The sequence below is a fragment of the Dipodomys ordii genome, unplaced genomic scaffold (assembly GCF_000151885.1).
Source record: "Dipodomys ordii isolate 6190 unplaced genomic scaffold, Dord_2.0 Scaffold150, whole genome shotgun sequence".
In the NCBI taxonomy this organism is placed as follows: Eukaryota; Metazoa; Chordata; class Mammalia; order Rodentia; family Heteromyidae; genus Dipodomys; species Dipodomys ordii.
In genome coordinates this window covers 1,432,531-1,457,111 of record NW_012267366.1, presented here as the reverse complement: position 1 = coordinate 1,457,111, position 24,581 = coordinate 1,432,531, and the positions used below count along the sequence as shown (strand labels likewise).

The window sequence follows — 24,581 nt, the reverse complement described above, 5'->3', positions numbered from 1 at the left end:
AACTTCTGATAACCACCATCTACTCATGCTGCCAAGTGCAGCAAAGGCAAACCCAGGAAAGGACTAAATCAAACAACCTGAAACAAACACTGTGAAGAAAGAGGTTACCCCACTGTTGCCTGCAATAAAGAGAAAAGAGCAAGGGCAGAGCACAAACTCCCTCTTGGTTCTTTCAAACAAGACAGGCACTGTTTTATTTAGATCGCCAAAAATAACATTTTATAGAAAAGGAGCTGTAACATTACCCAACAAAGTATAACTGTCAAATGTCAAACCAGACAGGCAATGCTTTATTTAGATCACCAAAAACAAGGTCTCACAGGGAGGTAACTGTTGCAAGCCAAAGGTATAGCGACACATTTTCTTTTGCTGTTGATATGAATTCCCTCTATGGTACTTTGAGATCACTTCAGGGTTTCCAAGAACAAACTTAAGTAGGGTGGACAGGTGCCGAACCTCCTCATAGAACTGAAAATAGTGTGGAAAAACATTTTGTTTCATGGTAACAATGTAACTGTGTGGCTCAGCTAACAGCCCATACATCTGGCAAGATGGGCTAAACCTGTGTTCCGCCATTAACTTTTCACACCAGGAATGCAGCTGTCCTTTCTCGCCCCCACACAAAGGCTTCTGCAGCAGCAAGTGTTACCTCGGAGGGCATTCAGGCACCCAGGAAGTACATCGCAACAGAAAGATCTACAGTATGTAGCAAACTCAAATAACCACGCCTGTCTCTGCCCAAATCCCCGCCCCCCGCCCTAGGTGGGTCTGTGTTTGCAGTCTCTGGAAAGAAGGCTCACCTCACCATCCCATTAGTTCCTCACCCGGAGCCCAGACCACAAGTCAACAGAGGAGCTGTGCTTAGAGAACTAGGAAAACTTTAATAAATTGCTCTGGGGTTCTTGGTGCTGTAGTGTGCCTCACAGGCAGCCACGTAAGCCGACTCTGGGAAGAAGTCATCGTGGTATTCTGCTAAAAACCTGGAATAAGAAAAAAAATTAAAAAAAAAACGGCCCCCATGAGCAACATAGTAAGTACTGAATTCCATTAAGTGAAAATTACCTTGCGTAATTATTTCAACTCTGTTTTGGTATTAGGAGGGGAAAAATTGATTACAGTCTTGATTTCTATATAATGATTACTTTCATCACACTCATCTGGCTTCTAGGTTAATTACTATTTATCTAAAGCGCTTTACCATCATCAGGTATCATGGAACTAAAAATAGAACCTAAACTTTCTTAGGTTATATAAGTGCTCTGCTTACAGAAACACTTTTTTGGGGGGAAAAACACCTCAGTTGAGTATTTTCCCATTTCTCAAACTATACAAATAAAACACTACAAACCCAAGAAATTCACATGACTTACATGAACTCAATTATACAAAAGTGAATAACTAGGCCTAGCGTTCTGTGACATGATTTGTCATGTCAAAAGCTGCTCGATTTCTGGATCATAGTATCACAACATGGCAGAAGATATGACGTGTTGGAGATGACTGTTCAAAATGTGCCCATTCACTTAAGAGGGCAATATCCACATGGCATTTTAACCGACACTGGTTTTGTTACAAAGGGTTAAAATAACCTAAAATGTGTAATATTAACTTGCAAGATATATAATTGGTTTCTTGCTGGTTTTCTCAGCTATCTCCCAACTGTCCAAATCCCTCAACGTCTGCAATGTTTTCTTCAATAAAAAGTCAAAAATTCATTTGGCAGTTCAGTCTTTTTTCTTCTAGGACATTTATAAGGGCATGACTGAGTCCATTGATGTAAACTGATGTCAATGGATATATTTTAAAAATTACTATCTTTAGTTGTAAATCCTACTAAATTCCTAGAATCCTAATGTCTACTTTGACTTGGGAATATTTCAAAATCACCAGGCTTACATGCACTACCATGCATTGATCTCCTCATATGTTTTTGACACTGTTCGATTTCCTCGTACAAAGGTCTATGTCAAATAGAATTGTGGGTTTGTCTGAAGTAGAGACCGACAAGGAAGAGGAAAATTTCGAAACTGGTTTCCAACTAAGTGTTGGAAAGCTTAATTCTGCTTAGGGACAACTTTATTCTACATCCTTACTAGAAAGTATTTTTTTTTGTAAGTCATGGGGCTTGAACTCTGGGCCTGGGCACTTTCCCTGAGCTCTTCAGCAGGAAGGCTAGTGCTCTATCACTTGAGCCACAGCGCCAGTTCTAGTTTTCTGGTGATTCATTGGAGATGAGTCTCATGGACTTTCCTGCCCAGGCTGGCTTTTAACTGGGATCCTCAGATCTCAGCCTCTTGAATAGCTAGGATTATAGGTGTAAGCCACCGGGTGCCCTGCCTAGGAAGTATCCTTTAAACCCACGCACTGATGTCTCTGGGTGGGGTTCCCTGTACTTTGGTAAATCCTGCTACAGTCAGGGTGGGGGCTTGAAGAGAAGAAAAAAGGTAGGCTTTAAAGAGAAGGGCGAAACATGTTCAGGTGGCTAGGCTGAACTGGGTGAGGCAGGGTGAAGACAAACCTTGAAGGCCAAGGTAAAAATGTGGTCCACAGACAGCTAGATGGGCTGGAGCTGGGCCACAGTTGTCAGAGGCTAAGAACAGAGGGCAGATCAAGTCAAATGATTCCATTAGGTAAGAAAATGGCTGGTATTGTCAAGTGAAGGAATCAATGCGTTCCTTTGAATTCACAAATGTCAGCACAGACAGTGATCTTAACTCTAAAGCAAATGCCAAAGTCCAACGTGCAAATGCTAATATTTAAGTTAGTATACGTACAAACAACAAAGAAAAGTCCAATGCTTAAGCTACTTACTCATGAATGAAACATAAACTTATTGTGAATCTCAAGCACTTCTATTTGAGAAAATTTATTTTCTACTCAGCTTTATCGAACTGATTCCTTCTAGTGACACAAAAAAATTAGTTCTGAACAATGAGTACCCTTTACTCAAAAACTGGAGAGCTCAGAGAAAAAAGAAATAGCCCCCAAAGCTCCCATTTTACCATTATAGTTACAACCCACCATAGTTAGATTAGACCTCTAAGCAAGATACCACACTGCTGCCTTCCACATGCTGTAACATGAAGTCTAGAAAAATCTTGTATATGGTAGCAGGGGTAGGTCTGAACAAGTGGAAAAAATACCTCAGAAAGAGATCAAAGTGCTTCAGTAAAGCCTTGAGATTCTTCTCAGAAAAGGACATCTTCCCAAGGATTTCTGGAAGTTTTACTGGATTCAAAATACAGACAAACACAGTTACAATCAACAGAACTGACAATGCACCCTGCATATCCTGAGGTCAGCTGCGCCTCTTTCACCCTTTTTGGAACAAAAATCAATATTTCCATTAGCAAACAAAATAAAAAACAATGCCTTTCCTATTAAGAGGTCACCTTTGGATAGGTTTTTTTTAAGCCCCAAATGGAAAGTAAGTATCCACATGAGTTAGGTACTTGTGGCCCAAACCACAACACCTACATAAGCTAACAAAGCAAAAAGAAAAATGGAAATAAAAGCTGGGATTCTTACCGAACAATCGTAGCAAATGTTGTGCCCCATAAATGTAAGAGGGCGGAGGTGGCTGGTCACCTGGTGGATAATTTTCGGGCACAAGCTTCCAGGAAAGGACCTGGAAAAAGTATGAATTGAATGCTTTCAATATTCCAGAGACCAATTTTAGCTGCCTAAATCTTAAGGCGGTAAGATGTACTGAGAGGAAAAACATAATACTGTTACATCAAAATAAATACAGTTTTATAAAAATAAGCATAAGGGGCAAGATGATTTAAAATCAGAAAAAGGAATTAATTGATTTCTTAATTCTATTACTTACAACTAATTGTAACTGTTTGGGATTACTTAGCTCTTTTTCCTGTACTGCAAATCCTACTTCACTGGAGAGGAAAGAAGCACTAGAAGTTACATAGGGGTGTTTTCCATAATATTGTCATTGTTTCAAGACCCCTAAAGCCTTACCACTAGATTCACCATAGAAACTAATTTGAAGCAACTTATAATGGACTTTCCACCTGGCAAGTGGTTTTGAGTCTATAGATATGTATTGTGATGCTCATGGAAGCTTTTACTCTGAATTTCACAACTACGAAATTATGGGGCTTTTGTGACAGTGAGAACTGCATATCAAAAAGATGACTTCTCCAAGAAATACTTCAGCAAATCAGAGAACCACAGCCTAGTCTACTAAGCTACTTGGATTTTGAGACATGTAAATATGAATACGGAAGTAGTCACGTTCAAAGAAACCCCCCATGAAACAAAACAGAAAAGTGCCTCTCCAAATACCAGAAACACTGACTTAGTCCATTTGACAAAATGAAACTGTGGATGTGCAAAAGTACCATGTTGGTGCGTCAGGATTCCCAGATGAAGGCCTCTGCCTCTCACAAAGCTCTTTTGCCACAACCTACCCTGAGCTGCATAGCATAAATGTTGAGGGCAGGGGGAATTCCGACATCTCTGTACCATCTCAACACCTAAACAAGTGCTTGTCCCTGAAGCTGAGGAACTTCTGTGACAGTGGTACTAAGCAGGAATAGATTGAAATTTAAACTGGGCAGGGACCTGAGCAGCATGCAGTGGTATATGCAAAAGCAGGTCATTCGGCTAGACAGCAAGCAGTTCCACCTCATTCAGTTCCGCATTTCAGCAATGCATAATCTTGTCTCACACATCTCATGGAGGAGAATAATAATATTTTTCTGGAGAAGGTTTACTCAATGAGGTATCCCCTTATGGATCTTAACTAGCAACATGCTCATCCACTCTTTCCTGATTCAGGGAGGTAGTGGCTGATCAAGAGAAAGAGTCCCAAGGGTTTGGATAAGGTACCCTGGTTAAAACACATGGAAAAGGGGGTGCATGTGGGGGTTAGGAATTCACTTAGGGTTTCCTGAGTCCTGGTAAGAGCCTGCTGAACTCCAGGCTGTTTAACTAGAAAGCAGCCTTTTCTTTCATTTACCACTAGATGGCAGACACTTACCACTAGATGTCAGGCTCATATGCCTGAAATTGTCCTGGACTGAATTAAATGCTAATTCAAAGAAAAATAACTCCCCTTAAGCAAGAAAACCTACAGTGCCTTTCTGTCTGAAAAATGGAAATGTTTGGAAACACAACTAGGAATTTATTGATTTACTCTCAACAATTAGCATAATGCAAATCAGACTTTCTAGCTTCTATATCAGGCGTGAGCCAAGCAGATAGTCCTTGGGCCAAATCCAACCCAACACTCATGTGGCTTACCAAAAAAAAAAAAAAAGAATATATTAAAAACAAGACATGAAATTCAGCTCCAGCCTCCATGAATGAATCTGGTAGGGGAGTGACAGCTGTGCTTGATTATTTGTAGATCACTCATATTTTCACAACATAAAAGAGCTGAAACATCTCAAAAATATGATATGGTATACAACCCTGAAAATATTTATATTTCAACCCTTACCAGAAATAGTTTGCTAGCCCATACTCCCATCATTAAATGCTCTTTGCCTACGAAAGCCTTCTTCCCTTGTTCAATTCCTACTCATCTTAAAGGAACAAGAAAATCCCACCCTAGGGGGACTTTCACAGTGTAGCTCAATGGACTAGTTTTTTCTGAACCCCAGAAATACTCATCAACTATATAACCAAAGCAGTGGCTTTCAAATCAGGTTTAAATTTTTTCTTAACAGCTCCTCGTGTTTGGTGGCAAAGCTGTTCATAGAAATCTAAGGTAATGAGTTCAAGAGTCTGGCACAATGGCTGGCTGGCTGGCTGGCAGGCAAATGGCATACCTCAATGGGATTGCTATTAGGATCACCAGGAATGGAGGAGAATCGGATGTCTGAAGCAGAGGTCAGCTGACATCTGGCTCAACCACTGCTTGATATAGTATTACCCAAAGCTGAATATGACAAAAAGTTTATTTTGTAACACAGCAATAGCATGTTATTCAAACTTCAGTGTCCATATGCAAAGTTCACTGGAACACAGACCAACCAATCACATATTGTCTGTGGTGACTTCAGGAGTGGACTAGTCTCAACAGATACCATATGGCCCACAAAACTGAAAATATTTATTCTGTCACTCTTAAAAAACAAGTGTATTGACGCCTGTTTCACAAAATGAAAATATCCACTGCCCTTCTTAAGGTTAAAAAGATTACTTGCTAAGTGTAGAATTAGAAGCCTAATAATTTTCTACTTTGAAATCAGAAACACACTATTAAGCATACTCTTATGAATAATCTTGCTCATATTTATAGTTAATATTCATAGTAATAGCAACATGATGCTTCACAAACCTAGGATTTAAGCAATTATAAATGGTGAAAGAGTCAATGGAGATGAACATCACTTAACGATTTACCTCGTTTATTTCATTAGTTCTTCTCCCTTCAAAGCCAGCAAACACAGCAGTCCCTTCCTTACTTGGAGTAAGCGGAATGGGGGATGATGATCTGCTATGCACAGGAGTCTCTTCAAATAAAAACAGGTGAAATTATTTGCCTGTAAGTTACATAGGAACCATCATGAAGACCATTAAAAATAGCAGATGGTAAAGTCGATTCTTGGAAACTGCCAATCTGTAAAAATATGACTTTTCTCTTAGAAAAAGATAATACTTGGAGGGCTGGGTAGGTGGCTTGATGGTAGAGTGCTTGCCTAGCATGCATGAAGCCCTGGGTTGGATTCCTCAGCACCACATACACAGAAAAATTCAGAAGTGGTGCTGAGACTCAAGTGGTAGAGTGCTAGCCTTGAGCAAAAGCAGCTCAGGGACAGTGCTCTGAGTTTAAGCCCCAGGACTGGCAAAAAAAGATAATACTTGGAGCATTAGTTGCTAAAAAAAAATCATAAAGTATTATGTGGGTGGGGATAAACTGCCTATTTTCCTATACATGCTACAATGTAGATGAATGTTGAAAAGTGTTATACTAAACTGAAAGGAGCAAATTAGAAAGGGGTCCCAAAGCGTAAAATTGCATTTCCAAGCAAAATGCAGATTAAGCCAGGTGTTGATGGCTCAGGCCTACAACCCTAGCTCCTCAGGAGGCTGAGATCAGAGGATTACAGTTCAAAGCTAGCCCAGGCAGAAAAGTCTGTTAAACTCTCATCTACAATTAGCCACTTAAAACACATAAGGAGAGCTCTAGCTCAAAGTGGAAGATCACTAGCCTTGAGTAAAGAAGCTCAGGGACAGTGCCCAGGCCCTGAGATCAAGCCCCATGACCGCCAAAGGGGGGGAAAACAAAGAAAGAAAAAAGGAAAAGAGTCCAATCATTCCATCTGCTCACAAGCAATGGTAGAGGGCAAGGCGGGGGGGAAGCAATGTCAGACCACAGAGCCCCTTGCTGCCTGTACCACAGCCTCATTATGCCACTGCTGCCAGCTTCTTTCCCTTTCTACACTCAGTTTCCTCTTCTGAAAACCGGGTGGTCTATTGTGTCCAGGAGTCATAGCCACAGTGTGCATGCTCAGGGAGGCTTAGCATGCATGGACCCAGCCCAGGCTGACCCGCAAAGTAGCAGTGGCTTCCAAGCCTGGGATTGAACCTACTCTTTTCCAGGTGCAGGAACAACTTGGGCATGCTGGTGGATGTGTCCTGCTGCCGACGCTTGGGTTGAGGAGATGCGCTGCTCTCAGACAGCCGGTCGCAGTTGGTGCTGTGGCGCGTAGACCGCCTCAGAGATTGCAATGCTTCCGGCTCAGCTTTGCGTCGCTTGGGAGTAGCTGGTTCACCAGTAGCTGGCTGGCTCTCTGTGGACTGGGGTGTGGATGGATTCAACAGAGGTGGGCTGGGAGAGAGCTCTTCCTGGCTCCTAGGCAAAAGAAGAGCATCGCAGGTGACTTATGCAGACCTGGTGATCTCCAGAAGCCAGAATAAAAAGCCCAGGCTCCAGTCCATGCGGGCTGAACACCTGCCCCATCAAGCATGCCAAATGTGTTCCTTATTTAAAGAGGCATTTGAATTCTGCATCACTTGGCAAGGCATGCTGGCACTAAAGAGCAGAGCACCTCTTCTACATTTCCTTAGCTGGAGTGGCAGCAATTTTTCCCTAACAGGGGATGTTGCCTACAAACAGTTTTGGTAATGACAACTTTAGAGCATGAGGGACTAGACCGCTGTTTCTGTCCAGTGGTTGGAGGCCATGGATGATATTCAACATCCAACATTGCACAGGATAGAGACTCATGACAGAGAATTATCCAGAGCAAAATATCAACAAGGGCTGGGACACAGAAACCCTGGTCTGGGGGATGAGAATAGACATCATCAGAATGGATGTGCACAAGCATGCCCCGGTCACCATAGATACCAGGAATCTCAATGTGTGGGGCAGGCCAAGGGAAGATATACTTCCTTCTATTGCCCCCCCCCGCCGCCGCCCTGCCTCTGCCTGCAGTGAGTCTTGAAGGTCTCTCAGTGGGGATTAAATAACAGAAGGAAAGAAAAGGAGAGGAAAGCTACCAAAGAGAGATGGTGGAGAAGCAGAGAGAGAACCAGAAGCCATGAATGGAGGGGGAAAGTGTGTGGAAAATGGCCAGTCCAAAGCAGAGCATGTGACAAGAGGGAAGTTACTAGTGCCAATGGAAGAAGTGCTTTGTGGGGTAGTGGTAGAGAAAACAAAGGGATAAAAAGGGATAACACAATAGAGAAGATGAGAATCAACCATTACTGAGGGCCTCAGGCTGCAGGGGCCCTTGTGTGCCATTCCATTCAATACTACCCACCAGTGATGTTCATTCCACTGTACACACACAAATGCAAGAGACTCAGAAGACACATCCCCAAGTCACTTAGCTACTCTGTCCACCCTTCCTGACCTGCTCTCTCTTCCCCCCACTCCACTGTCTTCCAAAAGCTGGGGACATTCTCCTACCTAAGCTCTCTACCCTGAAATGTTCACTTGGAAAAAGCAGATCTATAAGAAATCAAATGATGAATCAGTTTCCCCAAGGAGGAAAAAAGATGCCACCAGGATGGGTACTTGTCAACCTTTCCCCCCTTTTTTTTCCTGTGGCATCAGACTATTCAAAACAAGAGTTAACTATGTCACTGCCCATATGGGACAGTGAAGGTACAAACTATGCAACTTACCTAGTAGTGTTTGTGGTACTTTCCTTAATTGGAAGAAAAAATTTAGACGAAGTCACCTTTTTATACTGAGCTTGTTCATATGGGTAGAGTAAAACCAATGGGAGTGTATAATCAAAAGTTATTCTTAATCCATCCACCATCTCCTTACAAAGGTCAACACTGCAAGAATCAAAAAGAGAGATTACAGATGAATTTCACAATGGAAAGGCATATTGTTTTGATAGGACAGTTTTTAAATTCTTCTATACTATAAAGAATGAGTCTACAGATGCTAACAAGAAAGAATAAGGAGGGCTGGGAAGATGGCTCAGTGGTAGAACGCTTGCCTTGCATGCATGAGGCCCTGGGTTCGATTCCTCAGCACCACATAAGCAAAAAGAAAAAAGCCGGAAGTGGAGCTGTGGCTCAATGGAAGAACGCTAGCCTTGAGTTGAAGAGCTGAGGGACAGCGCCCAGGCCCAGAGTTTAGGCCCCATGAACGGACCCCCCCCCAAAAAAAAAGAAAGAATAAGGAACTGATTGATAATACAGAGAAAGTATATTAATACAGTTAAGTAGAAACCAATAGGTTCAATGCCACAAAAGGAGTCTCAGCAAGCTATGCTGTGAGCAGTGGACAGATGGACTGGGCCCAATGGTCTACAAGTCTCTATCTCTCTGACTCTGGTCCCATTCAGGACATGTGGGCAAGGCAGGATAGGAGGAAAACTATTTAGTGTAGAACTATCGTGTCTACTCTGATGCTTCTTGCAGAAAAATTTCTAAGTTATTTCCCTAACTGGTATCATGGAAAATATACAAAGAATCACGTGACACTAAATATAGCAGTACTCACTTCTTTTCTGCTGGGATATAATGCACATTCATATGAGCATGAACCATAGCGTGATGGTGACGAGGTCTCTCATTGGCTGAAAAGGCTGCATTGATAGCAAAATGCTTCACATAGGATTCCAAGATGGTTATGATGTTGGTCTGGCATGGAAGTTTTACTAACTGTTAACAAAAATACAGATATCTTGATGTGCACATCCATTGTAGAAGATCACATGCTCCAACAAAGCATCACTTTAACTTAAAATTAATCAAACCAATTGTTAGAAGAGAATCCTTAAATAAATATGCTCTGAAGTCCTTTGATCATTTTTTCTCTTCCTGATCCTATTCTCATGCTGCCTACAGTATTACTTAGTTAACTAAATGTCAGTAGTGATCCTCAATCTTAGTGCTCCATTAGAACACTATGGGGAGCTTCTCAAACTAAAGAGGTCCCCACTACAGATCAATTAAATGATTAGTTCATAAATGAGGCCCAGGCAGCAAAATTCTGGAAAGTTCCCTAGAGGACTTCAATTGGAAGCCTGGGTGCATGAGTCCCAAGTTAATCAGCTGCACAGTAACATTGTCAGGGAACTTTAAAACTTGACTCAATACAAAATTGAAGGTTCAAATTTCATCCCTTCAAACTTCTATATTGTTTTGAGACCAAGACTACAAAGTAGAGCTAAATGAAAGCACTCTATCAACTCTGTTTTCCACGCTCTCCTTGCTTACCCGTTTCCTCCGGTTGATATAGTAACAATCATCCTCAAGCTGCTTCTTCAGCACTTCAGGGATATCTATAGTTATTGATCTTTCATCCATTTCCTTTTTTGTTTGCAGTTCCAATTCTCCTTTCTGCAATATCACAATTTTACACTTAATTAGTTTAAGTTGGTCTATATCCAAAGGAAAGCTAACATATGAGACTCTGCTGTGAAACAAATCCAGATAATCCTCAATGTTCACATTAGGACACATGTTCTATGTTGAAGAACATAGATATATGGATATTATGTTGCATGTTTAAGTATTTAGCGTACTAACTATGTTTCAAATGCTTATTGTTTATTCCTCATTTGCATCTACCTCTGAGGTTTCTGATAACTTTGGAGGCAAGCAGAAGAAGCCATACCTGATTATCCTCCACAAAATTCATCATTACAAAATACAATTTATCTTTTCTTGGGAAAAAAAGAGATAAATATAACTTGTGGAGCATCAACAAGAGGTTCATACCACAACTAATGTCAAGGGAAACTTTAGAATAATGGTTCAAAAAGTGCATCTTTAGAAAAGAATTTGTAATTGGAGAATTCTACTATGAAATTTTACCACTAAAATATATACCAAAGGAAGAGTGTTTGTGATGGAACTTTTTATACCACGTTAGTCTTTCCTTCAATGTCACTCTCTTCACTTATTTCTTCATTCTTCCCTTCACCACTGTCATCAGAGGAACTGTTTATTGCTAAGAGAAATAGAAATATAAGGCAACCTCATAATATTCACTTTGCCAACTCTTACATTTACTAGGCTGCTTCTTGTACCCTACTAAGAAAATGTACTACATATATTTTACATTTTAAACACATATACTATGACTTTCCAAATAGAATTTTTTTTTACAAAGCAAACTCTAATTACAATGGATAGAAAAACCATATGAGCTAATGATGTGAAAGTGTTTCATCAGTTAGGACCCTATGGCTCAGACGGAAAAAACATGGACCACAAGAAGGACTGTATGAGAATATTAGTGGCTGAGACAGTGGCAGTCATAAGTATGACTGATAAAATCTTATTTTACTGATGATTCCCTGACTTGTCATACTGACTACTAGTTTAACTGTCAAAACCAAAAGGGATGCATATTATACACTTGCTCCTTGACTCAGGATGGCGTCATGTCCTTCAAATCCGTCAGAAGTTGAAAATATTGTAAATGAAAATTCACCCAAAACACCTAATCTACCAAATATCACAGCTGATTACCTTAAACATGCTCAGAACACTTACTTTAGCCTATGATTGAGTAAATTTATCTAGCACAAAGTCTGTTTTACAATAGTGTCGAGGATCTCATGTAACTGAATGAATCCTGTACTGAAGGTGAAATATACGGTTACATGGGTATGCTTTAGTGCCATCATGAAGTTACAAAAAAAATCCTAGCTTGGAAAATACCTTTACACAAGGAGTTTGTGATATATGCCTGTCTATAATTTCTATGAACCTCCCTTTAAGTCTGTAAGCATGGAACAGCTAGGAAAAATTCATTTGGCTATAGAAAATGAAGTCACTTACAGTTTTCATCATTTTCATCTTTTTCTTCAACAGGGAGACTTTTTAAGACAGAATCCACGCCGGGCAACCGGCAGCGCTTCTTCTTTCTTCCTGTGCTTCTTCTGAAAAAGATAAATCCAACCAAAATAAAGATGAACAACGATTGATTAGCCTGGGTCCTGGGATGAAAACATGATAAAAAAAATAAACAACAAAGCTTGAGCCAAGCACTCGTGGCTCACAGTTATAACACTAGCTACTCAGGAGACAGAAATCTGAAGACTGAGGTTTGAAACCAGCCTGGACTTAGAAAAGCCTGTGAGACTTAGCTCCAGTTAACCATCAAAAAGCCAGAAATGGGTCAACTGCTAGAGCACCAGCCTTAAGCAAAAAAGGTAAGGGAGAACTTAAGGCCCTGAATTCAAGCCCCATTACCAGCACAAATAAAAAAAAAACACTTAAATTTCTCAAAACTTGAACTATCTCAAAACTGAAAATCTCAATCTATCTCAAAATTGAAATAGCTCAAAAAGTTAAACTGAATGGCAATCTCCATTTCAGAATATTATACAAGGACCAATCTGAAAACATCTGTAGATATTTAGCATACAATAGGAAGTCTTCACTTACACACTTTTTGAAAGCACTTAATTAACAAAATGTTATTATGCTGCTTTTATACCATAAAACCCAAAAGCAAAAAGGAAGTACATCAAATAATATTTATGCCATGACTGTGGTATTCTTACAGACGAGCTACTGCTTTTCTTGCCAATTTACGCTGTAATCGACGATTTTCATCAGTATCACAAAGGACGTGATCTTCAGCTGCCCATCTATCCCAGCTAGTTGAACCAAAGAAGAGGATGCAAAGTTCAGTATTTTAGTCTGGTATGAAACAAATAACTAAAAACATCTAGACATACTCTCAGAATTGCTGACATTTTAGAAAACTATATAAAACCTTTAGAATCCGAGGAAACAAAATATACGAATAGATGAGTCAGTCAGAGCAGAAACCCTGGGTTGCAGAATCACTAAAAGATACATACACAATACAATGAACTTATGAACTTAAAAAGTAACCATTCCACGCAAGCCTCAAGAACAAAAGGAGGAAATAAAACTTCACTGCAAGTGTTTCCACAACTTAAAAGAAGTTTGCAATGCTCTTTATGCTGCAAAAAAAAAAAAATCAATCTAGTTTCACAAGTACACTCACCTTCTGTTCCAACCATTAAAATGGATCAAATATTCTGGAATCTTTCTGCCTTTTTCGTCTTTGCCAACAATAACATCGACGATCTAAAACCAGGAAATATTGCAGACCAGTAGAAGAACACACAATTAAAAAGAAGTTAGATCAGGAAAATGAGATCATAGCCCCGTTTTTAAGAAAAAAAAATGCTTGCTCTCTTGTAGACCAAGTGCTGCATGGTAACATATTTTCCTCCCAATACCTTTTTTTCCCCCTTGAGTAGATGCCTCAAAATAGGAAACATCCGTCCACCCACTCCGTGATTGGTCTCTGCGTTTGAGACAGGGTGAAGCTTCCGAGGCCATTGGCCATCAGATTTGTCTCACTAAGGAGAGTTGAGACCAGACCAGAGAGCTGCAGCCCTAAGACCTCTGGGAGTTGTAGTTTCTCAAGCTCTGCCGTGTCCAGTGCCAGACGGGCTGTCCAGAGACTTTACGCCTCTTCCAGTCATATCCCCGGAGGGAACATCTGGGACAAAGTGCCCCCCCCACCTCCCCAGGACTCAGAAGTCCAACGGAGTGGAGCAGAAGCAGAGATCGCAAAAATACTTGGAAAACAGAAACCGGGGTACAGGAGTGGAGCCAAGCCCAGAGACCTTGGGGTGTCCCCACCAGACCTAGCCGCCCAAGCACAGCTAAACTCACTTGGAGCCCATCCCGGTCCCGAGGCTGACAAAGTCTTTGCCCGGGTGGTTGTATGGGCCAACCAGAACCAACCTCGTCCCCTGCCCCCACCCCTCGCCCTGCCATCTGCCTGGGACACTGAGTCACACTTTTGGTGGGGTCCAGCACGTCGGTGCTCATTCCGAAATGCCCCCCACACTCGAAGAACTGAAAGAGGTGACTCAACCCCTACACATGGGCCAGAGAAGTAACTCTTCCCAAACATGACCCGCACAAATCCTTCAGGAATTACAAGGATCGATACCGCCAGGCCTTAAGGGCGCCAGCGCTGGACCAACTTTGCCTGTAGCCTGTGGATCGCCGCCTGTGGGCGGGATCTACCCCTAACGAGGGTCCCGGTCAAGGACTTGACAAGTTAGCAGTCCACGCAGTGGACCTAAGGATTAAGATCTGGTTCAGACCGAGGGAGTCGACGCGACGCTGGGCTTCACAGGACGAGAAAATGATCGCAACCGCCGAGAAGAAAGTCCACCCAACACCAGCAAAGCGCGTTGGCGCCGCTGGCTTAAAACTGCCTTTGGCTTAAGCCGCCGCCCCCGTCTAACGACCACGCGTGCGCTACAAAGCGACGCTGGAAGCGGAAGCGGAAGCATCCCGGCCCCGCCCCGCCCGCCACGCGCTCCATCCAGCGAGCGCCACCTGCTGTCCGCGCGCTGCTCCGCACGCCGACGTGTCCAGCCGCTCCCCGGGCTGCACACCGCGCTCCGCCCCCGCCCCTGCCTCCCGTCCCGGGGGGGGGGGGCCCTGCCCGCGCCTCCTCCCTGTCCCTCCGTGGTGGCACCTTGGCATCGTACAGCACTCGCGCCTTGGTGGGGTCAGGCTCGAAGCACAGCACTTTCTCCCCTGAGTGGAATTTAAATTTCATGCCCTCACTCGCGCTCATTTGCTCATCGTGGCGGAGGGCGAGGCTGCGGGGCGGGCGGCGCGAGCGGCGGGGGAGGGCGGGTGGGGAGGCGGTGCTCGCCGGCCAGGGGGGGCCGGGAATGGCGGAGGAGGTGGCCGCCCCGCCCTCGGCCCCTCCTCCGGCCACCCCGCGCCACGGCGAGGACCTCGGAGGCGCTGGGTGCGCGCGTCCCAGTCCAAGCGCGTCCTCGTTTGTCCTCTCCGGGGTTCCGGGAGGGGGGCGGGTGAGGGGCACGACCCCCTGGCCGAGATCTTCGGGCAGAACGGCCCCTGGTGTCCCCCTGGGAAAGGTCCCCGGGGGCCGCCAGGCTGCGCCCACGTGCGCGCTGGGCCGTGCGTTCTCCAGCCGGGCCGCGGGGGTCGCGTGGAGAGAGAGCCGCTCTGGGGTGGGCAGCGGGCGGCGGGGGGGCCGGGCGACGTCTGGCCCCCGGAGCTACCTGGCCGCGCACGCGCACGCCAGCCCCCAAGGCAGAAGTGCGCGCCGTGGAGTGTGGCCACGCAAGAAGGACGCCGCGCTGGAGCTGGCTGCAGGCAGGCGGTGGCCTTGGGCGAGGGGAGGAGGACATGGCTGGCGGTGAATAGAACGCCCAGTCATCCTTCCGAGGGAGGACGAGCAGGTGGCAGGCCCGGAGCCCCCAAGGGACGGGGTGAGCGGTGGGGCAGCGAGGCAGATGGGTCCTTAAAGGGTCGTTAACATCTTAGGTGTCAGCTTCCAGCACCACCGGAATTGCTCCCTCTTGCTCTCGCTTCAGTCAATCAAAACACTCCCTGAAGACTGGAAACACCAGCGAGGCCGCTGTTTACACGGTACCTGCACAGAGGGAGTGCTTAGTAAAAATAATAACACTCGTGGAAAGCGCGATGGGGCAGGGATGAGTGAAGGGGAGACCTCCAGAGACAGCGGGGGGGGGGGAGAGATGGTGGCCCCGGACGCTTTATTTTGAGGAGTAGCAAGCCATTGGACAGCGTATTTACTGGATTGACACTAGGCTAGAAAGAAACAGCTAAAGCTCATCTGCACTCCTGGGTCTTCTCACACTCCTCAGCTCCTCTGCTTGTGACCCCAGCAATTTACACTTGCCTCCCCCCGCCCCCTGCATCGGGTTGCAGGCACACATTCTTCCTGTTCCAAGCTTGGGCACTGCCAAGAGAAAAATGCCCTCAGCCAGAGAGAGAGAAGAGACTCGGATTCTCCTCCAAGGTTTCCCTCCCGCCTCCACTTACCCTTTGCTTGCACTGACTGCTCTGCTGTAGAATGGGTTGTCCATTTGCCAGATGCCCTCATTAAGGTGGTAAGCTTCTTGAAGCTGGAGGTGGGGGGGATGTCTTAGCCAGTCCATCATTGTATACTCCTGGCACACAATAAATATTTAATGAATGAATGAACAGATTGCAGATTTATGAAATCGAATCCATAAAACTCAGTGGCCAATTGGATAGGAAGGAGGGGAAGGGAGGAGGAATCTTGGGAGACCTCCAGGTTTTCTGGCACAAGGAGCTCTGAGTGATAGCTCCACTGGCCAGATAAGGGCCAGGAAGAGGAGGGACACTTTAGGGGAATCTGCCTGAGTCTATGATAATAGAACACAGAAGCCAGAGCTGGAACTATGGTTCCTCTCCAGGTTGTGGTTTACCACGGATGTAGGGAAGAGGTAGCAGGATTCCCCACAAATATAAGGGGCAGCTCTGAACCACAGGTAATTGTGTGTCATGTGTAACCAAAGTGTTAACCTTTTGATTTCCCTTACTCATGAATGGAAAAGTATGTTGCAGGTTCTAACATTTCAGAGGCAGGTCTTCAGATGGTTTGTTTTTCTCCATTGTCATCCTTATGTCATTGATCAGCATTTCTTTTCCTGACCATATCACCTCCCCCGCCCCCCCAAAAAAAGTAATGCAGAAATCAAAAAACTCCAATGTCTGCCAATGGCAATACCCCTTGTAGTTCTCTGGGCTAAGGTGCTAGCGATGACTCCATATTTACCGATGTAAAGGTTAACATGGTGAGCTCTGACCCAGCCCCACACTTACCATTTCTTAGCTTATGATGTGTGACCTTGGACTCGAGATAAGCCCTGGCATAGGAGTGTTGGCTAGTGTTTCCTATTAATGCTAAGTGTTTCTCATCCACTTCTCTTGATCCTTATTGGGCACCCCTTAGTGCTAGGTGCTAGACATAAAAAAAAGAGCACATACATTCCCCCCTGGCCTCCAAGATGGCCCATTTCAGGATATGGAATAGCAACATTGCCAGCAAATTGGAGCCTTAGACAGATGATGATAAAGCTGGTGTGGAATAGACAAAACGTAAGTCCTTTTTCCTTAGGAGGGACAATGTCCAAAAAAGCTTCAGAGGAAATTGCTCTAGAACTCAAACCTACTTGTTTTCTCCTTTTTCCAGATTTTCCAAGGGATCAGGGGATTTAGAGAGCCATGAAATCTCATACAGCAAATCCGTTTTACTTCTTAGAGGTATCTATGTGAGTGACAACTTAGGGCGATCCCCCTTAGCTATATCAGGGTACATCCAAATAGCGATCCCAGCCAGTTCTTGACTCTTCCCTGTGTCTACTGTCATAGATGTGTGTGTGTGTGTGTTGTGACAGGTTCTTGCCGCTTGGCTCAGACTGGCCTGGATTCCCTGGGCTTTAACGATCCTCCTGTCTCCGTCTCTGTCTCCCTAGTAACTGGGCCCACAAGTGGGTGCCACTCTGCCCAGCAGCAGAGCCGCTGTTTTGTTCAGGTGTTTGCCCTCGCTCAGTCTGGACGTCCCCTTCCCACCAGCGTGTGCGCATCGGCGAGAAGCTTGAATAAGCTAGTTCAGTAGGGCTCCCTTCGACATACATTTGGAACAGCTGGGGAACTTTGAAAACTCACAGGTGCCAGCCATAGCAATTTTGTTTCCAAAGCTCCTAGGTGATGTCAGCAGACAAGCTGGGCTGAGAAACTCCGTTCTGAACGAATCCTGGCTATCCTTTTCCTCAGGCAGCGATTGGTTTCGGCGTGGCCTCGTGATCACTCCTAGCCAATGAGAAGTTTTCATAGCGAGAGACCGGGTAAAGGAGGCTATTTCTGGAAAAGAGTCTTTCTTCTCCCCCCCCCCGCACCCCCCCAAAAAAAAACCCTAACTAGATGCAGGTTTAAGTCTCTTCCCCTTTAAGCACTACTGCCTTGTAGAAATGTGGGTAAATGCTTCAGCTGTCTTTACATCACATGAAGCTTGTCATCTTTACAGATACTCTGAGAGTCAGAGAGCCCAAAGCTGAAGCTTGCTTACCTTAGTAAACAAGGCGTTGTGGAGCCCCAGACTCACCAAATTAACCAACACTGCCTAACACCAGGCTTCAAGTAACATAATAAACCCCTGTTAGGCAAGATCTGGGTTACACCTCTTCTGCAGCTGAAGGGTTAAGTTATTGGCATCGAATGTGAGCTAAACAGCAGCTTTTGTTATATTGGTGAAATAGTTCATTTTTCCATGGAAGTGCAGACAACACTGATGGTGCATTTGAAATAGAATTTCACATGTACTAAGAAGTAAGACTTTGTGAATGAAGAATAAATCTAATCACTATGATATATTTTCAATCAGAAACTCTTATTTCAGAAACAAACAGCAAGTGAATCTAGGACTTGCAACATTGTTTTTGGTATGAAGCAGATAGACATTCTAAGAAGGTGTTTTGTAGTTACTGAATATTCTGATAAAATTTGTAGTGATCCTCCTGCAGACAGTTGCCTTGATTCTTGAACCTGTTATATAGTACTTTTAAACATCAAGTAGGAGAGGTTCTATGTACCTCTTTGTCTCTCACTCCTGATTTTACACATGATATTCAGATGTAGGTCCAAGGGAAAGCAGAGCTGTACGTTGTAGTTCTGTTTTGAATGTTCAACAGCAGTGTCCTTCAACCCAGACCATCAGAAGCACACTTGTTGAGCTTGAACACAACTTGAGTTTAGCCAGGCAAAAGGCACACCTTGAGAGCTTAAGGCATCTAGATGAGCAAAGGTTCGAAAAGGCTCATTAGAGGACTTGGGCTCGAATCATGTGATTTGGGGAGGGGTTAAGAAAACTGGGATTTGCTCTGGATTAGAAACTGTCAAGAGAGGGGAGAACTTGATTCCCTGTTGAAAGGGAAGAATGAAGCTCAAATCGTAAGTAAATAATTAAAAAAGATGAAGTTGTCACTCATAATTGCCTGGAGAAGTGAGTGCTTCAGCTGGCTTTTGTGATTTGAGCAGAAGTTGTGTTTTGTCTTGTGTTCAGGCATGATTATGCAGAGTGGTCTTGTTTTTGCTTGATCCACCATAGTCACTAGTGGTTTTGTCTGGAATTCTGTGACATTGCTTAGGGTCAATAGGAGAACAGGCAGGCCTGGCTGTGTCTGACCAGTTTCTGGATGTCAGGAGCTGCTTGTTTTATTCCCCCTCAGAGGTACAGTTTCTTGAGTGTTTACTGCCTGATATATTGTGCTACATACCAAAAAGAATCATCTTTACGGTCTTATGAGGTAGTGCTACATTCATCCTCATTTAATGGCTCTAGAAACAGGAGAGCCCCATCCGCTCCCCAATTTGTCCAAGATTTGGGTGTGAACTCAGGCTGAGAGTGATGTTTTTAACCAATTCTTTCCACCAAACCTCCAGCTGTGCTTGGGCAGTAAGATTCAAGACAACGTCTGTTGCTTTATAAATAGCAAGAGTAGTAATATGTGCGATAGCTATTTTGGACTAGAAGCCAATCAAGTCAAACAAATGACGGCTGCATGCCTATGGTATGAAAACATTTAATTTTGCTGTAGGAAGATATAGATTGCTACGGGAAAATGGATAACTGTGATAACGAAAGTGCCTTACAAAACAAAACTTGGAATACCTGAGGAACTTCACGACTGTATTCTTGGCCTCCTGAATGGAAATATTGGGAGGGAGGTTTCAGTGGGTAGGTACTCAAGATTTAGAACTTTTGTGTTATAGACACAACCTACTGTTGTTTATGAGAGGTTGATCAATGCAAGTGCTTTCAAACTTTCCTGGTAGAGCCAACACTCGGGTGGATTCAATTGAGTTCTGATGAATTTAGGCCTGTTGGATGTAGTTATTTACCTTTCTCTTGCAGTACTATACTTAATGAGGGTCAGCTGTTGCCTTTCAAGATGCTGAGGATGGTTATTTATATCCATTGCCATATTAATTGTAAGAGTGTTGTATCTGGTGACAAGTTTGAGAAATAACTTTTGGTCCTCAGTCTTCTTATTCAATATTCAATGTTCAAATTTGATACTCTGAGTTACAAAACCAAATAATAATAGCAACTATTTATCAAGTGCCTGTGCGATGAGACCTTTCATCTGTCATTTTTAGTTAGCCCTCTAAACAAACCTTCGAGGCAGATCCCATTACCTTCACCTACACACAAGCAAGCTCCTTCTAATTCCCATGTTCTGCTTTCTCAGTTTACCTGCTAACATCCCAACGGGTTTCACTAGCTTTGTAAAATGCTAGAGGGGTTTCAAATAGCTGTGTCTTTGTACTTCTCTGTAATCTGTGCTTTGTGCACCTGGAACATATCAAATTAGCACTAGCACAGGGACTATTATTTGCATAAAAAAGACACTAAGATTGTGCTTGTGAAATGATATTAGTCTCATGATATTGTGAAACTATCAGCTATAAAATCTAGATATGAAGAGTAGCCCTACAGTTAGGATGTCAGATGAGTTGACAAAAAATGATTTTCTAAAAGATCTTCTGAAATATCTAGTTTTGGGAAAATGGCTTTATAATGAGAGTCTTCAAATATGCAGATTTCTGAAATATTGAAGTATAATTTGTTTGATGTAGGAGATTTAAAGGGAAAATTGAATGGCTTATTAAATTTGCTTTAGTGAAGTCTCACATGATATTTCTAAGTAAAATGAATATGTCCTTGTATGAATATGACTTTGTATTATGAATAATGAAACTACCATGAATTGTATATTATAAATTGTTAGTGAACCATGGCTGGGGAACAAAACATATAAATTCTTAAGTTGTTTTATTTACTATATCTAGACAACTGTTAGTTCCTTTTTTATTGTCTTCAAATATTTGTACAAGGGAGATTTAACTTACCAATGGGGATTCAACTTACCATGTCCATTTATCTGCCCAGTGCAACTTGATCTGAGTCACCAATTGTTAGTTTCTTAATCATGTAAATATTCACTTTCCAGTCAGTGACTCTTAAAAATAGTGTTTTGGACTCTTTAACATATTTGAAAAAATGGCTTTCGGTTTCCTGTAATTAATTTATTTTTTGAGTTTTTGAAGAAATAGTAAAGAGAATCAGTTATATTGAACCTCACTAAAAGCAATCATGGCTATGTGTGCTCTGTAATTTATGATTATATGGCATCGTACAGACTTTTTTTTTGGTCAGTCATGGGTCTTGAACTCAGGGCCTGGGTGCTGTCCCTCAGCTCTTCAGCTCAAGGCTAGCACTCTACCACTTGAGCCACAGTGCCACTTCCAGTTTTCTGGTGGTTTATTTTTCCCTTTGGTCTGTCATGGGTCTTGAACTCTGGGCTTGAGCACTGTCCCTGTGCTCTTCAGCTCAAGGCAAGCGCTCTACCACTTGAGCCACAGCGCTACCTCCGGTTTTCTAGTGGTTTATTGGAGATAAGAGTCTCAAGGACTTTGCTGCCTGGGCTGGCTTTGAACCGTGATCCTCAGATCTCAGCCTCCTGAGTAGTTAGGGTTACAGGCATGAGCCACCAGCACCCGGCTTCTGGTAGTTTATTGTATATAAGAGTCTCAGGGACATTCCTGTTGGGGCTGGCTTTGAACTGCCATTCTCAGAGCTCAGCCTCCTGAGTAGCTAGGATTACAGGTATGAGCCATTGGTGCCAGGCTTTAGACTTTTAAAAATTGAATCTCATGAAGAAATTGCCACACCAGTAAGTGATTGATGGATCGTGAATATATGTGCTAGCTAGGTCATCAAATTAAAAATTACTGACTTTGGGTTGTAAAACCCAGACTAAAAATGTCAATAACAAACTGAAAATTGTTTTCAAGTCTATTTTTCAGATATTATTAATTCAATGCAAATAGAATATTTTCAAAACTTTCAAACATTTTTGGGGTGTCAAGTGTGTGTGTATATACAGTCTTATTCTGTCTGCATATATAATACTCTCCAATAAGAATTACCTGTCACAAAAATGATTTTGAAGTTATCACCAAATAATTTTTTCATGCTGTCCAAATTATTAGATTTTGGCCATCATTATTGTGCAGATTATACAGTTGTACTTCTATTTAGTCTGCCTAGGAAGGTTTGCCCACTTATCTATTTTGGGAACAGATGTTCCTTCTGTTCACAGTTTGGTTACAGACTTCACCTAAGGTCAAAACCTCTGGTCCTTCAAGTGGGAAAAAAATACAATTACCATGGTGAAGTGCCATCAACCAGAATCATTCTCTGTATTTGCTACTCAGATCCATGGAGAAAGCAATTATGGTAGAAAGGAAGCAGCTTATATTTCAGATGTCACTTGCAGCCCAGAGATCTAATGAACATAATCAATTGACTTATAGACAAAAGTTTTAATGAATATAAGCAAACTACCAAGAACCTGCTAAGAGCGCCACTTTTTTTTTTTTTGTCAGTCATGGGGCTTGAACTCTGGGCCTGAACGCTGTCCCTGAGCTCTTCAGCTAAAGGCTGCACTCTACCACTTGAGCCACAGCGCCACTTCCAGCTTTTCCCCCTTTTTTATGTGGAGCTGAGGAATGGAACCTAGAGCCTCATGCATGCAAGACAAGCACTCTACCACTGAGCCACCTTCCCAGCCCAGCCACTTTCTTATATGTAGTGAAAGTACGCCATTGAGTTAAATCATTTTAGATGTATTTTACAAGGTTTAAAAGAATTTCTTGTTTTTCTTTTTTTTTCAGGTAAGGGGTAGGTTTATTCAGTAGATCTGCTGGGACCAGGCAAGGTTGGCATTCCACATGGCTGGGAAAGGCCTGGGAAAGAGAGCTGGGAAGAGAGGAAAGAGCTAGAAAAGAGCAGAGAGAGGGCATCTGGGCCTGGGCTAGGCCTTACCTAGGGTGGGGGCGGAGAAAGGTGTGGCCACATAAAACTCAGATATGACCTCATCGGATGCAGATGAGACCTCTTCCAGGTGTCCAGTTGCCTAGGTAATGCAGGTACTGGGTGGAGACTTTGCTGGGAGGAGGGTGGAGTCTGCTCGCCATCCTGGAGCGGACCTTACATTCCAACCTTTTAATAATCATGAAATAGGGCGCGGATTCTCTCTGGCTACTTCCTGCTGACAAGGGGCGTCGACAATAGGGGTAAAAGGCTGGAATTTGGTCCCCTCCCAGAGAAGGCAGTGAGCAGCAGCTGTCCCTTGGTGGCGTGAGTCCTTAGATGAAGTCTGGAGAAGTCTCTTGAGCAGTGAGGGGCTGGAAAAAAATACTAAAGAGCAAATAAATGGCAAGAGGAAGTACTTGGGCTGAAAATGTTGGTAGAAATGTTCCTAGCTACCTTTGACATCTGGCAACTAGGTAGAGAAGTCAGGTGACAAAGGCAACAATATAAATTCCTGTTCAGTTAGTAGGTAGACAGGTATAGACATTGGCTGGGCAGGCTTCTTACTTCTACTGACCTCCCGGCTCTGGTTCATTTTGAAAGGGCAGGCACAAAGTAGCTGATGTGACATCATCTCCTCTTACTCCTCTCCATGGTCCCTTCTTCCCCAGACTGACTGAGTCTAGGGTGCTCCTTGCTGGGATGGCTTGTCCCAGTTGGTATTCAAGAAGGATTGTACTCAAGGCCTGGGCATTGTCCCTGAGCACTTCTGCTCAAGGCCAGCACTGAACCACTTTGAGTTATAGTACCACTGGTTTAAAAGAATTTCTTCTCCATGATGTGTATCAAATGTAATGTTTTATTTTATTGACAATTTGCAAAAGTTTGATAATAAGGCAGGTAAATATTAACCATTGTGAGTATCCTAATCTCATATTGAGTTTGCAGATTGTTTCCTACATACAAGTCTGGCATGTGTATATTGTTTCATAAACGTTGGTCTGCTATATTAGGCAACAGGAAAGACAAATACAGTTTCACACCCAGAAAGAGAAAGATTGCAGAAAAGGCAAGTATGTCCAAATAATGCTTCTGCTTTTATGTACTTAATACTTGGGACTAAGTGGTGACTAGCAGATCTGATTGTCAATCACAATGCACTCAATATATGAAATGCATAACTCCTATATGGCATATTTATTTATTATGGCTATTTATTGATTGATATGGTTGTGGGGCTTGAACTCAGGGCCTGGACGCTGTCCCTGAGTCCTTTGTTCAAGGCTAGTGCTCTACCACTTTCAACCACAGCACCACTTCCGATTATGGCTATTTAATAACCATTCAATTGTGTCTTTCCTTTGGGAACAGCAGTAGTTAAATTTAAGGAGGTTGCACAGACAAATTATAAATTATAGACAAATAGAAACAGGTTGGTTGTTTT

The 24,581-nt window shown here is 43.2% G+C and overlaps 1 protein-coding gene across 4 annotated transcripts; it reads right to left on the bottom strand.

Annotated features, from left to right (window-relative positions):
* Positions 1 to 861: 861 nt before the first annotated feature.
* Positions 862 to 15,122, bottom strand: Msl3 (male-specific lethal 3 homolog (Drosophila)). Of its 4 annotated transcripts, none has more exons than XM_013032195.1 (13): positions 14,930 to 15,122; positions 13,430 to 13,512; positions 12,957 to 13,052; positions 12,229 to 12,329; positions 11,307 to 11,392; positions 10,657 to 10,779; positions 9,938 to 10,098; positions 9,103 to 9,261; positions 7,560 to 7,822; positions 6,370 to 6,479; positions 3,529 to 3,628; positions 3,144 to 3,228; positions 862 to 980 (listed from the first exon to the last, which is right to left on the bottom strand). In XM_013032195.1, the coding sequence occupies exons 1-13, from the start codon at positions 15,029 to 15,031 to the stop codon at positions 881 to 883; spliced, it is 1,569 nt and encodes a 522-aa protein (XP_012887649.1). In that variant the 5' UTR covers positions 15,032 to 15,122; the 3' UTR covers positions 862 to 880. The 4 variants fall into 4 exon arrangements, with proteins under 4 accessions (XP_012887649.1, XP_012887650.1, XP_012887652.1 ...); XM_013032196.1 differs by having other exon boundaries at positions 7,560 to 7,826; positions 9,107 to 9,261; positions 14,930 to 15,050; XM_013032198.1 differs by having other exon boundaries at positions 11,310 to 11,392; positions 14,930 to 15,050.
* Positions 15,123 to 24,581: the final 9,459 nt, after the last annotated feature.